The sequence below is a fragment of the Globicephala melas genome, chromosome 10 (assembly GCF_963455315.2).
Source record: "Globicephala melas chromosome 10, mGloMel1.2, whole genome shotgun sequence".
Taxonomy (NCBI): domain Eukaryota; kingdom Metazoa; phylum Chordata; class Mammalia; order Artiodactyla; family Delphinidae; genus Globicephala; species Globicephala melas.
In genome coordinates, this window is record NC_083323.1 from 5,861,776 (window position 1) to 5,876,111 (window position 14,336).

The 14,336-nt window shown below is 58.8% G+C and overlaps 1 protein-coding gene across 5 annotated transcripts in view; it reads left to right on the forward strand.

Moving 5' to 3' along the window:
• Positions 1 to 14,336, forward strand: part of SCUBE1 (signal peptide, CUB domain and EGF like domain containing 1) — a 131,067-nt gene that overhangs the window by 41,009 nt on the left and 75,722 nt on the right. For all 5 annotated transcript variants that reach the window (XR_009565479.2, XM_030855708.3, XM_060306272.1 and 2 more), the window contains exon 4: positions 6,872 to 7,006. Coding sequence is in view for 4 of the 5 variants with exons in the window: in XM_030855708.3 (XP_030711568.2) it covers positions 6,872 to 7,006 (135 nt within the window). In the remaining variant the exon portion in view is untranslated. The remainder of the gene's footprint in view (positions 1 to 6,871; positions 7,007 to 14,336) is intronic.

A 14,336-nucleotide genomic window follows, 5' to 3' on the forward strand; every position in this document is an offset into this window, starting at 1 on the left:
CAGCGCTGAGCCGGGACAGGCCCAGCCCAAGGGGCTCGGCATCAGAGCAGGGCTACGGCAGGAGACCCTGTGTCTCCCACACACAGCCGACCTGCTGGGGGGCCAGGAGCCCCAGAGAAGGCCCCAGCGGATGCCCGGACCAGGAGGTAGGCGGGTCCCAGGAGACTCAAGTCACACCTCCTGCCTGCCGTGCCAGCACCTCTGACAGCTCGGGGAGCGCCCTGGATCTGGGAGAACCCAGGCCCCAAAGCTCTAAGACCCATGTGTATTTCACCCGAAATCTAATCCATCTGGTTCTCATTTATTTACACTTACCCCATCAAATGCAATTTTGCAAGAGCCGCTCGATGGCCAAGGGGACTTTCCGCCTAAGCCTCCCTTCTGAAAGGAGCCTCAGGAGGGGGAGGGCTGGGGCCTCAGCCCCCGGGGGCCAGGAGGGCGTTCTCAGGGTTGGAGGTTGAGTTCGGTTTCTGAGATGGGCCAGTGCCTCTGCCTCTGTTCCCGGACCCGTGCTGGGAGCTGGGGTGCTGGGGCCGGGCACAGGGCCTGACACACAGTAGGCTCTTGGCAGCCAGGAGAACATGGGTGGGGTTCAGGCAGAACACAGAGTCTCTGTTTCAAATTGTGAGGCGTTCGTGGGAAGCACAAAGCAACCAAAGCTGTATCCAGGTGTAATTTTTAGTTGTTACAAATAGCTGCAAACCTGGATTCTGGGCCCAAAATAGGACAGACAGTCAGCTATTAATAAAAACAAACACCGGCACCTTGGGCCAAGAAGCAGACCTCCTGGGCAAACCACAGGCCTGCCTGCAGAGGCCTTTCAGAAGCAGGCCGACCCGCGGCCCGTCGGTGCCGGCTCTGGGATGCCTTCTTGCTGGAAAACAGCCTCGTCCGTCCCACACACGGGCCCATCCCAGATAGGACCCTTCAGCAGCTGGCGGGAGTGGAGGCGGCCTTCTCCCTGTGAGTGGTGGGCACTGAACAGAAGTGGGCAGAAACCACAGCTGAGGTCCGTCTCTCCCGACCCCGGTGCCCGGACCTATGCTCGTGCAGGGCAGAGTGAGGCAGGGGGCACCTGACCCCGGACCCCTTGTTTGGACTTGATCTTTGGTGCCGGGGTGCTGTGTCTTGTTCCGACTAGAGTCGCCACAGTGGGCCCTGGGATTGCGAGGGAGAGACGAGAGGCCGGGCGATCCAGGAGCGTGTGGACGCCTGTAGGGAGAGGCTGAGGCCCGAGGCAAGGCTGTGCCCTGGGAGTAGAGGCAGGACAGACGGGCAAGGCGGAGAGGGAGAGTCACCAGGCTTGGTGACTGCTTGGGTGTGGGGCAAGCCCCCGGAGGGAGGGGGCTTCTTGGGCCAGGGTGGCTGGGAGGGGGGCGGGCAGAGCCAGAACGAGGCCCCTCTTTGGCCCTCCTGGGCGCCCTTGTCCCCCTCCCTCGCTCCCTCCCACCTTCCGTGTCCTCACTGTGCACCCGGCGTGGGGCCTCGGGCTGGGGAGCAGCCTCCCAGGAGCCCAGGCCATATGTCTTCACCCCAGACCACATGGGACGATCTGTTGCAGAGGGTGTCCCCAGCGCCACCAGCTGGGGCCCCCAAGGCAGCGACTGGCTGCCGTTCAGCTTCCTCCCCCTGTCAGCACCCTGGCCTGCCACCAGCAGCCCGACCCAGAAGGGCGGGGGCTGCAGCAGTCCCGGACGCAGCTGAAGACAGGTCTGTGGGAGACGTGGAAGGGAGAACGTTCTCCTGGGGAGGCTGCAGGCCGGGACCTTCCCAGAGGGTGACCTGGCTGGACCAGGCAGCCCACGATGAGCTCTGTGCCAGACCCTCACAGCGCTGGAGCCTTTGGGGTCCTTTCTCCACACTCTGTCCATCTCTTCTGCTGCCCGTTAAAAGGGTTTCCCGAGAGGAGCCTCCTAGAGTCTGCCCCAGAACCCCCGGGGCCTCCTCTCTGCTTTGTAGCCAAGTCCCTGTGCCGAGGAGCTCCCTGCCTTTTGGGAACGTTCAGCTGTGGTCATAAATAATGACGAAGGACCACGAGCTGCCAGCAAGATTCAGAGGTGGAGCGCTCCCCCGTCCCGTCCCACCCAGAGCTCGCTCAGGGAGCGTGGATCGTGGATCAGAAACAGGCTCAGCCTCCACCCGAGGCCTTGGTGGTTGGTGACACTCTGTCTTCCCCAGGGACTGTCCCCTCTGCCAGCAGGACTGGTGGGAGGGGGCCAGGAGGACCCAGACAGGGCTGGCTTTGCGAGAGCCCTGGGGGAATCTTCTTGAGGAGGGATGTGCAGGCCACAAAGCTTCCAGAACTCCTCTCCTGCCCAAGTAGCTGCAGCCCTTCCCCACCTGTGCCCCGCTCTGCACCTTCCACGAGACTTTGCTTCCGCATCTCTCACTTCTTGTTCTCCAGCCTCGGCTCCCATCACTTCCTCCACAAAGCCTCCGCCTCCACGCTTGGGTCCCACACGCCGCCGGCGGCTCGCCGAGCAGGGGCTTAACCAGTGGTATCACTTCGGGGAGTGGAGCACGTAGCGGGTACTCAGTGTCTGCGGAGGGAATGAGCAAAAGTGCTTCCAGTGGATTTCAAAGGCGAGAAGAACTTCTGCCTGGACCAGGAGGGAGAGGGCGTCCCAGGGAGAGGTGCACATGTGCGCGTGAAGGCATGTGTGATTGACGGGGGGGTTTCAGAGAACAGCGGGTGTCGGTGGGGCGGGCGGAGAGGTGGGCAGGCTATGGAGAGCCGTGAATGAGCCCCTCGGCCTGCCCAGAAGGAACCGCAACGGCGCCCTGCTCCAGGGGACTGGCCTTGTATGGTAGAGCTCCCTGTCACTGGTGTGTGCAGCACATGTGTGCCCTTCAGTCTATCCCGCTCACTCCTGAGCACCCACTCAGCCCGACCCTCTGCTGGGTGCAGGGATGTGCAGGAGACTCCGGGCTGACAACAGCCCAGAGCAGAGACAGCATGGCCAAGCCCGAGGTCCGGGGCAGAGGAAGAAGGTTGTGAACGAAGGTCTGCTTGGTCTGGGAGCCAGCGGTCAGCAAATTCTGCCCGGCACCAGGAAGACTTTGGAGAGGAGGGAGCTCTTGCCCTGGGTTTTAGAGACGTGAGCACGTGGGCCGGGGGACGATTGTAAGAACAGATGCCCAGGGAGCTTACACTCGCCTCAAAGCATCCTCACTCAGAGAAGCACGTCATGGAAGAGTAGAGTAAGGGCTTTGGGTCCAGTCTCGCTGGGCTTCCCATCCCCCTCCACCGGTTCTAGAGCACTGGGCAAGTCTCTTCCCCTCTCAGCTTCTCATGTGAGAATTGGCTTGATAAGAATAATGCCCCCTGTGTGGAGCTGTTGTGCAGACGTATTAAGACAGTGCCTGAGCTCCCCAGCCGGGCCCTGGCCAGCAGTGAGAGCTATTATTTATGATGACGAGGCTGCCAGCCCCACCAGTCAACGTGAATACTCATGTAGGAGGTGGGGGGCTCCCACATAGGGGCCCAGCAGAGCATGGAGCAGTCAGTTCCCCAGGAGAGAAGGAAGAGGACCGCGTGTATCTCAAGCACTCCAGGAGGGCTTCCTGGAGGACACAGTCTGGGTCCTTCCTGTGGACGAGACCTGGGCACCCTCCACGGGCCAAGAGGCCGGGGGCGGAACTCAGGTTGCCCGACTCCCAGATGTAGGCTGTCTCCTTGCCACGGGGCACCTCGTATACCAGAATGTGCCAAGTCCGTGGGGACCAAGGAGCAGTGTGCGCCGGGCTTGCCCCAGTCAGGAGGGCCAAGGAGCTAATTGTTTCCCACAGTGCCTGCCGGGCCTGCTCCGGGCCTCCAGGGGAACCCAGTCTGTCCTAGGCCGGCGGGCAGGCATCTCAAGGACCCAACTGCTTCCGTTGGTACCGTTCAGACCTCACCGTGGGTCCCATGTGGAGGGCTGGGGACGCAGGGGTGTGAGGGGTATGAGGCCAGTCCTCAGCCAGTCTCTAGAGAAGGTGGTGATGACTGCAGGCTACCCCAAGGAATTCTGAGACTGATTTCCTGCCCAGCTTGGGGGAGGCCTGTGTTTGGGCCACAGTGGAAAAAGGGTGCAGAGCGGGCGGCCCCCTCTTCCCTCCTGCTTAATCTTAGGGCTTTATCATTTGGGAGCGAGGGTGCGGGGTTGGGGGGGGGAGAATGTTTACATGGCTTCGCATTTGTTTCAAATTATTCGTCAGCGTTGGAGTCATTGTTCCCCGCTAGTGTAAACAGTGGCAAGGCCCAGCCACCCTGCCAGCTCGCTGAGGCTTTGTAGGTGTGTGACGTCAGTGCCCTTTGGTTCCTAGCTTCCAGTGAGGTGACGGGGTGGGCCAGGCCAGATGGGGGGAACCAGGGAGTTCACTGATGATGGGGTGGAAGTAGTGTTTCCACACTGTGAATTCAGCGTTTGAGGGCCTGTATCTGTGGCTTGTTTTACCAATTGAACCTTTGCGAGGGCTGGGGAAGCCGAGGTACAGAGCAAAGGATCTGAGAGCCATGGGAAGAACCTCAAAGAGCGTGACTCAGTCTGCACGCGTCCCAGGAGCGGCTCCCCGTGTTCAAATCTTATCCTTATGTGTGTGCCGGCACGTGGGCCTCGGAGCCCCTGGCGGGTGTTATTGGAACAGAAACGGGGCTGAGCCGGTGTGCTGGGACTCTCCTGAGTTACTCATGCAGGCTGGCCCCAGCTTCGTGTTTGCAGATACTTTCAAGGTGACACCCAGCTTGAGTTCGTTTCAAGAGCAGCCGGTTCTTCATCACCTTAGTCTGAACGCACTTGCTGGTGTGGCCAGCCTAGCAGGGGCTCCAAAGGCACGTGCTCAGGAGCTGGACAGCAGGTCTGAGTCCTGCCTCTGCTCCAGGCAGCTCTGTGGCTTTGCCCAGGTTACTTCAACTCTCAGATGTCTTCATCTGTAAAATGGAGTCGGTAACACGGCCTATCACTCAGTGTTGCCGCAAGGATTGGGTGTGTGGGTGGAGTGAGGCCCTGTGCCTGACACACGACGAGCACTCCAGGAAGGTTAGCGTTATGTTATTAATAGGATGAACAGGACACAGTGCCTGGCTCAGAGCTGTTCATGGTCTGGTGCAGGCGGGGGCAGACCCCCAGAGGCAGACGCTGCTGGGGTGTGGAGGGGAGATGCCCCCAGCAAAGGTGACCCTGGCACTGGGCCTTTAGGGAACCATCAGTAAGACTCGTTGAGTGTAGAAAGGTCTTCCGAAAAATCCCTCTCTATCCTTCCCAGCTTCCCCCGGAACCCCCTGTCAGTCTCCTCTCAGCAAGAGCCACCTTTACCGTTTTAGCTCTAATTGTTGGTGGCTTTTATAGTTCAGAGCTCTGCCTCCGTCCTGGCTGCCACAGGGCTGACATTTGAGCTTGCAGGAGAATAATGACCTGCCTCGCCGTCAGCCTCAAAGGCAGCAGTGTGGTCTCATGGGTGGGGAAGTGGTCTGTTGTCCCTGAGCCGAAGTAGGACCCAGCTGACATAGCGCCAGCACTGAGTCCTCCTCGGGTTCAGTGCAGGTCAGTCTGCCTGAGTCTACCTTTTCACATCCTTTTGGTGCCAGTACTTAAAGGTGGTTGTGTTAAAAAGAACTGTTTAGGGGGCTTCCCCGGTGGCGCAGTGGTTGAGAGTCCGCCTGCCGATGCAGGGGACACGGGTTCGTGCCCCGGTCCGGGAGGATCCCACGTGCCGTGGAGCGGCTGGGCCCGTGAGCCATGGCCGCTGAGCCTGCGCGTCCGGAGCCTGTGCTCCGCAACGGGAGAGGCCACAACGGTGAGAGGCCCGCGCACCGCAAAAAAAAAGAACTGTTTAAAAAGTTCAGTGCCAAAGCTAGTGAGTGTGTGTGTGTGCACGCCCGTGTGTTGGGGGTCGTGGGATTGGCTCAAAGCAGCCAGTAGCTCACGTTGCCTTTGTGGTTTCATATATTTGCCTATTAAAATGACAATACAGACACGGCACATTAAGGTTTAAGAAGCCGTTCTTTCATTAAACAAGCTGACAGTGTAGGGGGTTATGACTTGGGTAATTGAAACATGCTGTTCTGTTCAAGACCAGAACTTCATAAAGACTCCTTTCAGCCAATAGCACCCTTTGTGCCAGCAGCCTCTGGTCAAAAATGAGTGTCGGCCCCGAGGTCTGTCTCTCCCGGAGAGTGGGAAAGACCGCTCAGCAGCTCTCCGTAGCAGTCTCGGCAGCCAGAGGTCAGGGCCTTTTAAAAACCTCCCCTTCTCAGGGCTTTTGAAATCAGTTTTCGAGGCAGAAAGCAGGCTGCCCTGGCCTCCAGCCTCTCCCTTGCTGCAAGGTCTGTCCTGCTGGTTGCAGATCTGAGGTGTGACTGAAGAAAGGGGACGGTGGGATTGGGTTCGTGAGGCTCTTCGAGCCGGGGGTAGATGGTGTTAGTTGCAGGTCTTCCTGGAGAGGGAGGGTTAGGTGACATCAGTGAGAGCCCAGGTTTGGGAGGCGGACCACCAGGCTTGATTCCTGCCTCCGTGGGACCTTGGATAAGTAACTTGGCCTCTCTGTACCTCAGTTTACTCATCTGTAAAATAGACCCAGACCTAGATCTGATGTATAGGGTTTCTGTGAAAATTAAAGGTGTTAATGCAGGTAAGACGCTTAGAGTAGCGCTGGCCACACAGGAAAGCCAGGGCCAGCTAGCACTGCAGCCTTTGTAAGTGTCTACCTCTGTGGAGTAACTCCATGAAGTACTGTTGGAGGGTACCACCGTGGCGTACCACCGAGCGGTACCTCTGTGCTATCGCTCTGCAGCCAGGAGAGCTGATGGCATCCGTGTCCTTCCAGGTGACCACGCCTCACTTGTAGCTCCAGGTGTGATCTCTCTTGTCCCCTGCTCTTCCTTTTCTCACAGATGTGGACGAGTGTCAGGACAACAACGGCGGCTGCCAGCAGATCTGTGTCAATGCCATGGGCAGCTACGAGTGTCAGTGCCACAGCGGCTTTTTCCTCAGCGACAACCAGCACACCTGTATCCACCGCTCCAATGGTGAGTACTGGCTCGCGCTGCCCCGTCACGCCCCCTCCCCTGTGGAAACAGGTGGCCTCTGGGAACCCCCTCTCCGCATCTTGATCCTGGGGGCCTCAGGGTCAAGGCAGGGAACTCTGGTGCGGGCCTGCATGGCTGTTGTGTGCTTCTGGTGTCGGTTCTGCAGGGACACCTCCCAGCTCCCGCCCTCTGCCCCTACAGCAGGGCTGTCGGTGTTTCTGGTGTTCTTATGTGGGGACGAGATGGGGCCGCAGATGGGCAGATGTGTCTGGAGAAGCTATTTTCCGTTCTGGGCTGGGGGCTGGATGTGGCTAGGAAGAGTGGGGCCCCATTCCCGACGGTCCCCTTTCCCTGAGGGGGGCTCGAGGTCTGACCGGGCCGAGGGCTCGTTTCTCAGTCTCTTGCGTGTTCACTGGGTCACCAGCCAGCAGAGGGCCTTTGGGGTCAGGAGCCGGCTGCTCTCTGTAGGCCGGGTGGGATGGCAGGCCAGCTCGGGGCAGTGCAGAGGGTCAGAGGAGGAAGACTCCAGCCAACTGGAGTGCCTGGGGAGCCTGGGGACAGCCCCAGGCTGGGACAGAGCCTGGCCTCCAGCTGAGCCCAGCAAATGAAGGCCCTTGGTGTCAGGGCAGTGGTGGTCAGTTTGGGCCCAAAGCAGCAGGGCTGTGAAATGGGACAGCTGGCCAGAAGCCAGGACCCACGTGGCTTCCAGGCAGAGGAAGCAGCATTCTGGAAGGCGTGGAGGCGCATCCTGGCTAAGATAATGGCAAGGCCCAGAATCTCCAGGCGGGCTGTGTGCTGCAGCAGAGCGGCTGCGCTCTCCTGTGGCCTGCTGTGCTGTACCTTCAAGAGAGTAGATGCGGAAGGAGGACCGGGCAGCCCCACGGTTCCAGCCTCAGCCCCTCGCCGTTCGCTGACCCTAGACAAGGAGGAGGTGCTGGAGGAGCCCTGTAGGGCCTCATCTCTGGTCTGTGGCACGGTTCACACCGAGAGGCAGGGAATAAAAAGGGCGGGCGCTGGGCTGCGGGTCCGACAGGGTGTGAATCCAGCTCCGCCACTCCCTAGCTGGGAGCCCTTCCTCAGGCGGCTCTGCAGCTCCGAACCTCAACTTCCTCATCTGCAAAATGGGGCCGTGGTGTTGACCCGGCAGGGTGTTTGGAGGCTAGGACCAGATCCTGGGAGTAAAGTGCTGGCGTGCGCTAAAGCTAACAGAGGCTGTGAGGTGAGACTTGGGGGCCCTGGGCATGATCTTTATTTGAAAACAGTTCCTGAGATAGAAAAGCAAAAAAAACATTTAAGAAGTACAAATCCCAGGGTAATTAAGCAGAACTACCCTACTGGACTCCTTAGAATTCTTAGTGTTTGTTTAGGCGGTTTCCTCAAAGACAAGATGGCCCGATAATCCCCATCCCTGCCGGGTCCCCAGAAGGACGGAAAGGCCGAGCTCCGAGGTCCCTGGGCACCTGCTCCGGGCGCGTTGTCCAGACGTCCGCGGCACTGTAGAAGACCTCCCAGCTGTGGGGCTGTGGGGTCGAGCTGCCCAAAGCAAGGACCCTGGCTCCACACTGAGTTTTATAAAAAGCAGATTTATGAGGAAGAGTGTGAGTGTTGGGGGTGGGACGGGAGTCCTGCTCTCATCGGGGAGAGGGGTTTACCGGGCGGCGGCTGCTCTGAGCGAGCTGTAACGTCCCCGACGCCGGGACGGCCGGAGCCCCTGTCAGCCGGGCTGTGTGTGCCCTGCTCCCTTGAAGAGCAGTTTTCCCGTGGAGCTGTGCCCGCCCCCCCCCCCGTTGAAAAGAGGGTGAACGGGAAGGGGGAAAGAGCGTGATGCAAGACAGTGGCCGGTGTGGAACCAGGTCCTGGTTTGGCCTGTGAGCATGGGTTGTTCTAAGGACGTTACAAAGCAAACCTCAGCATCAGCTGGCGGTGGGGGGCGCGATGATGTGGGGGACAGCGACAGTGGCTGCTGTGAGGTCACACGCTTACTCTGAGCTGGGCCCTCACAGCAGCCTGGCGAGGCCGGGGTGTTATGACCCTGCGACAGGTGAGGTCCCTGCCCTCACCTGTCAAGTTAGGGGACCTGCCGGAGGTCATACCTTAGGGACACGGCAGTCAGGATTCCAGCCCAGGTCGCTAGCTGTGACATGATGAGGCTGGTAAGGAAAGAAACCAGGGGGAGGAATAGTCAGAAATAGGCAGGCGCTGAAGGCCTCTTTGAGGAAGCCACGTGTGAGCTGAAATGGAACGAGGAGGGAGAGCAACTGTGAGGCCAGGTGGGGTGTGTGTAAAGGCCCCGAGGTGGGAATGGACCAGACTCCCGGGAAACGCAGAATGAAGGGCGGGATGGTGGGCACAGTGATCCCAGGATGAGGGGAGCTTGGCAGGGGCCAGACCATGAGGCTGGTGGAATGTGGGCGGGAGTTTGGATTTCATGCAGGGAGCAGCCATGGGAAGCTGGGTAAGCAGAGGCGGGGAAATGATGCTGGAGGGGAAGGGCGCGGGACGTCTAGGGAAACCAGATGCTTCAGGGGCTGGGCCTCAAACTAATCGTGCAGTGGAGCCTGGAGTCTACGTGCCTCACCCCACCCAAAGGCCTGGGTGGCCAGATCTGGATTTATAGGTGAAGCCAGGAATCTAGATGTAACCAGAATACAGGTTTGGGGGACTAACCCCAATCTACATTAACTGACATATTGGTTAAAGAAGAGTCCCTTTTCTCATTAGGACTTTTGTGTCAGTCTCCTAATTTTTAAATCTGGGTAATGCATCAATCTAAAAAACAGGAGACAACTTCTTGGATAGCCGCTGAAGGACCAGCGGCAGCATTTCCAGGGCTCCCGAAGGCTCTGTGGAAGGTCCCAAGAGGACAGGACAAGTGCGCAGGACGTTGGCCAGCCGCGCGGTCGTGCCTGTGGGTGGGGACGGGCCTGGGTGACTGGCCACGCTGCTCCCTCCTGAGCCTCTGTTGGTTGTCAGGACAGTTGCTCATCGTGATTGTGTGCTACCTTCAGTGACGATTGTCAGAGCTCAGAAGAGCATGTTCACGGTGCTGAGACCCAGCTTGGTTTGTACCTAAGTGGCCTCTGTTCCCCAGATCAGATTCCTCATGCCACCTGACTCTTCCTAATGCCTGTCAGCCCCTTGGAGCCTCCCCTGAGCTGGGTTTGATTAGAGGGGACCAGACACGTGAGCAGGGTCTGCTCCAGGCTCCCGGCCGAGAAACAAGGCCATGGGGCTCAGACCTTCTGAGCGGCCCCACCTCCCAGGCGATGACACAAACCCTGGCCGGAGGCGTGTGGATCTGGCCAGGCTGGGGTTGCGGGTTTTAGGTTCTCAGCCATTCTCACCTCCACTGGTCACATGGCCTCTGCAGTTACTCCTGCCTCTCTGGGTCTCCTTGTCTATAAATTGGGACCAGCAATCCCTCCCAGGCAAGTGAGGGCTCCGTTAGGGGAAATGCTTTGAAGGGGTCAAGTGCAGTGCCTGCCCTAGGAGTGGCAACTCACATAGACAGCTTCTTTAGGCCTTTAGAACTCATGCTTGATTTGGGGACACAGGCTGTTCCTCTCTCCCAGCTCTGGGTGGGAGGGGACCCACAGCTGTTGAGAGCTGTGGCCTGTCTGTCTCTGCTCAGCACTTCTTTGAGCTGGTTCTGGCTCCATCACAGCCCACACTCACTTCCCACTCAGCCTCTGGTCCAGCAAGCCGTTAAGTCCCTCTTCCACCCCACAGCCTGGGGGAAGCCGGGCCAGGCCACTCCCAGCCTCCACCTCTCCATTGTAGTCATGCTCCCGGGGGACCTCCCGGGTCCCAGAGTAGACGGGCCACCAAGCAGCTAGCACGTTCGAGCTCCCTCCCTCTCCCGTACCTCCTCTTTTTTTAAAAAGACTTATGTCATATCTATGCTCCAAGAAGGTGTTGACTCCTGGATGAACTTTTCCCTTTCCTTCCAGTGATGAATCCTTTCTTTCAGTCTGAGCAAAATTGATTTAGGGAGACAAAGGAGCTCCAAAAGCTCTGACGAGCTGCGCGATGGCAGGTCACTCTTCCGTTCATTCACGTGCCAGGCGCTGGCTGGTCCCCGGGATCCCCGTGTGGGTAAAAGCAGGCATGATCCCTGTGAAGCTCTGCACCCAGAAAGGGGATGAAATGCTAAGTAAGGGCCCTAGGAGTTACCTCATGATAGTGAGCTGAGAAAACCACTCTGGAGGGAGGGACCTAGGGGCTCCAGTGTGGTCGTCTGAACAGCAGAGACAGTAATGAGAATGGTCTCCTGGCCGGCCTGGTGGAGGATTGCTCTCTCCCTGGCACCGATCCTGGGCCACCACTGTTGCCGATGGTAGTGGGTTTGAGACATGTGTGCCCTCTCCCCGACGCAGGAAGCTGTCCTGCACGGCCGGGCTCTGAAGCCTCACCAGGTGCCTGCAGTGGTCCAGTCTGTGGTGGTGGTGGAAGGCCCCAGAGCGAGAGGACGTGTCACATCGTCCCCACAGCTGTAGGCAGCAGGACAGGCTGGCAGGGGCGCTTAAGGGGCTGTACCTGTCAAAGTTCATCCCCGAGGGCCCTTTGGCACAGAGGAGACCTGTCATCTCTGTGTTATGCCATGACTAGGAGCACAGGTTCCAGGGCCCCACAGCCTAGGCTGGAATCCCAGCTCCAGCACCTGTCATCTGTGTGACCTTGAGCAAGTCACTTAACCTCTCTGTGCCTGGTCTGTACAATGGGGATAGTCAAAGTCCCTACTTCATAGAGTTAAAAAGATACTGAAAAGAAAGTCTCAATAAAGGTGGGCTCTTATTATCGTTATTTATCACAGATGAGGAAACAGGCCCCGAGAGGGCAGGGCCTCACCCTCTCTGGGCCAGTTTCCCGAGCCAGCAGCAGAGTCGGGGCCCGGGTGCACGCTGAGCAAGGCTCTGCTGCGTGCTGGCTGCTGGCTGAAGCCTGAGCGTCAGCCGAGGGTGAAGAGGCGATCAGGAGTCAGGCCTCCTCCTCAAGGAACTCCCTTCCGAGGGGTGAGCCGGTGGCCCTGGCACCTGGCTTTGTCTGTGCTCAGGGCAGGACACGCCCATCAAGACAGCCGTGCATCCAGCACTAGCTCGCTTGCTGCTTGACCCGCCCAGGGCTGCAGAGGTCAGACCAGCCCCTGCCCTCCAGGAGCGTCCAGCCCCGTCCTCCCTGTGGAGGTCTGAGCAGCGCGCCAGGCCCCTGCTAGGCACGGGCAGTCAGGAACCCAGACGTAAAGAGGACATTGGGCCTCTGTCTGCCCCTGCTGCTCCCCGGGCCACCCTGTCTACTGACTGGTGCCCCACTCAGCCCTGGTGAGAGCGCCCAGTCACTGCACAGCCTGTCCTGAGCCGGCCCAGGAATCACTGTCAGGCTCTGCCTCGTCTGTGCTCAGAGGACTGCCTGTCTCCCACCCCCCACCGTTGCTGGCCACCGAAGGCAGTTTTCTACCTGCCGCCTGCGTCCCTGCAGCCTGGGAGCTCCCTGTGGGCGGGGACCGTGTTCCCCACCCCTCTGTGTCCTGTGCTGCCTGGGGCCCATGGCAAAGGCCTGAGGGAGGGAGGAGAGTGACGCTCAGTTCTGGGCGGCTCCCTGGGCCCGGACGCTCCGCATCCTCAGGTTGTGCAGGTAGGTTCCTGGTCAGCACGTGCTAGTGGACGCTGTGGTCCGCGCAGGCTCTGGACCAAGTGGTAGGGGCCCAGAGGCTCTGAGAGGCCGTTGCACAGTTGACTGCACGCCGGAGCCCTGCCGTGCTGCCTCCTTTCCCACGGTGGAGGCACTGGAACTGGCCACGGGGCAGCTGAGCATCCGTGTCCCTGAAGGCTGAGGCCCGTGCAGAGCGGACGCCAGGCTGGCATTCTCTCAGCAGGGGCGTCACGGGTTTACCTGAGTGCGTTTCATGTTCTGTTTAATATCCTTCTGAGCCTGTTCAAATGCACATATAAACATGGGTAGGAAATGGCACTGCCCGCCCACCACCGGCATTCCTGGTGACACTCAGGGCCGCGTTTTCACAAAGCTTAAGATTTGGCATCAGGGGTAATCGTGGCTCCAGCCAAAATCAGAGGTGGGAGCCAGGAATAGGGAGTCTTGGCTTCTTCTGCATTCGGCGATGATGGTGACAGTGAGAGCCGCACGTCCTGGGGGCTTCCTGCATGCCAGTCACTGTGACGAGCGCTTGTCACGCACTAGCGTGTTGCATGCTTACAGACTAGGAACCGAGGCACGGAGAGGATAGGAAACTCACCCAAGGATGCAGCCAGGGGCACGGCAGGACCCCGTGCTCTGGCGGGCTGGCCTCTGAGCCTGGGCAGCCTGTGTGGAGGGTTCCGATGAGGCTTGCGGCCGGCCCAGGCAGGGTGAGGCCTGCGAGAAGCAGAGACGTTTCTCAAGCGTGAGCATCCCAGGTACCAAGTGTGCCTCTTCAAGCACCAGGAGTTCAAAAACATTGCGTAGTGGAGACCTCCTGAGATGGCCCACCCAATCCCTTCTCTCTTCAGAGGAACAGCCTAAGTTGGCCCGGCCTCTTTTCCCTACAATTCACAATTTTTGTTACAAACTCAGTGACTGAGACAGCCACTCCTCTGAAGGCCAGAGAATGCTTGTTAATGTCTGTCGCCGTGCTGAGTGGCCCAGCTTCTGGGCTGGAGGTAGCTCTTCTGATACTGCCGTTCCGCACCCCTGTCTGTAGGGGGTCTTGATGTGAAGCCAGCAGCCCTGGGTCCACACACAGAGGCGGAGACTGTGTGAGCCTGAGGGCTCCTGGCTTCTCGGGAAGGGCCTTGGGCTCTGCCGCAGCTGTTAGCTCACAGGAGCCGTTTTCACCTGTTTCCGAGTTTGCAGGTATACTCTGGGAGCTCTCTGAGAGTTCATCCTTTTGTGTATGAGACGCCTGCGTGAAGTATTTTTAGGATCTGTTCATTTTGTCTGTAAGTTTGTACTCAACTGTAGCTAGGCACCAAACAATAGGGTTGGAAGTTTGAAACTTTTTATTTTGAAGTAATTGTAGAGTCATAAGGAAATGCAAAAATAGTAAGGCAAGATCCTGCATACCCTTCACTCAGTTCCCCCCGACGGTCACATCTTACATCACTAGAGAACAGTATCGAGTCCAGGAAGCTGGCGTTAGAACGGTGTGCGAGTCTGCTTCTCGGCCACTTTATTGCACGTGGCTCTGTGTAACCGCCTCGGCAACCAGGAATTAGCATTTTAATGATAATTGAGTAGCTGATACTCGTCCAGGCACGTTATGAGCACTTTGCCTGTCTTAACCAGGGGGCTATATAAGTTAACGTTCAAACCGGTACACTTTTGAGAGTGAAAGGAG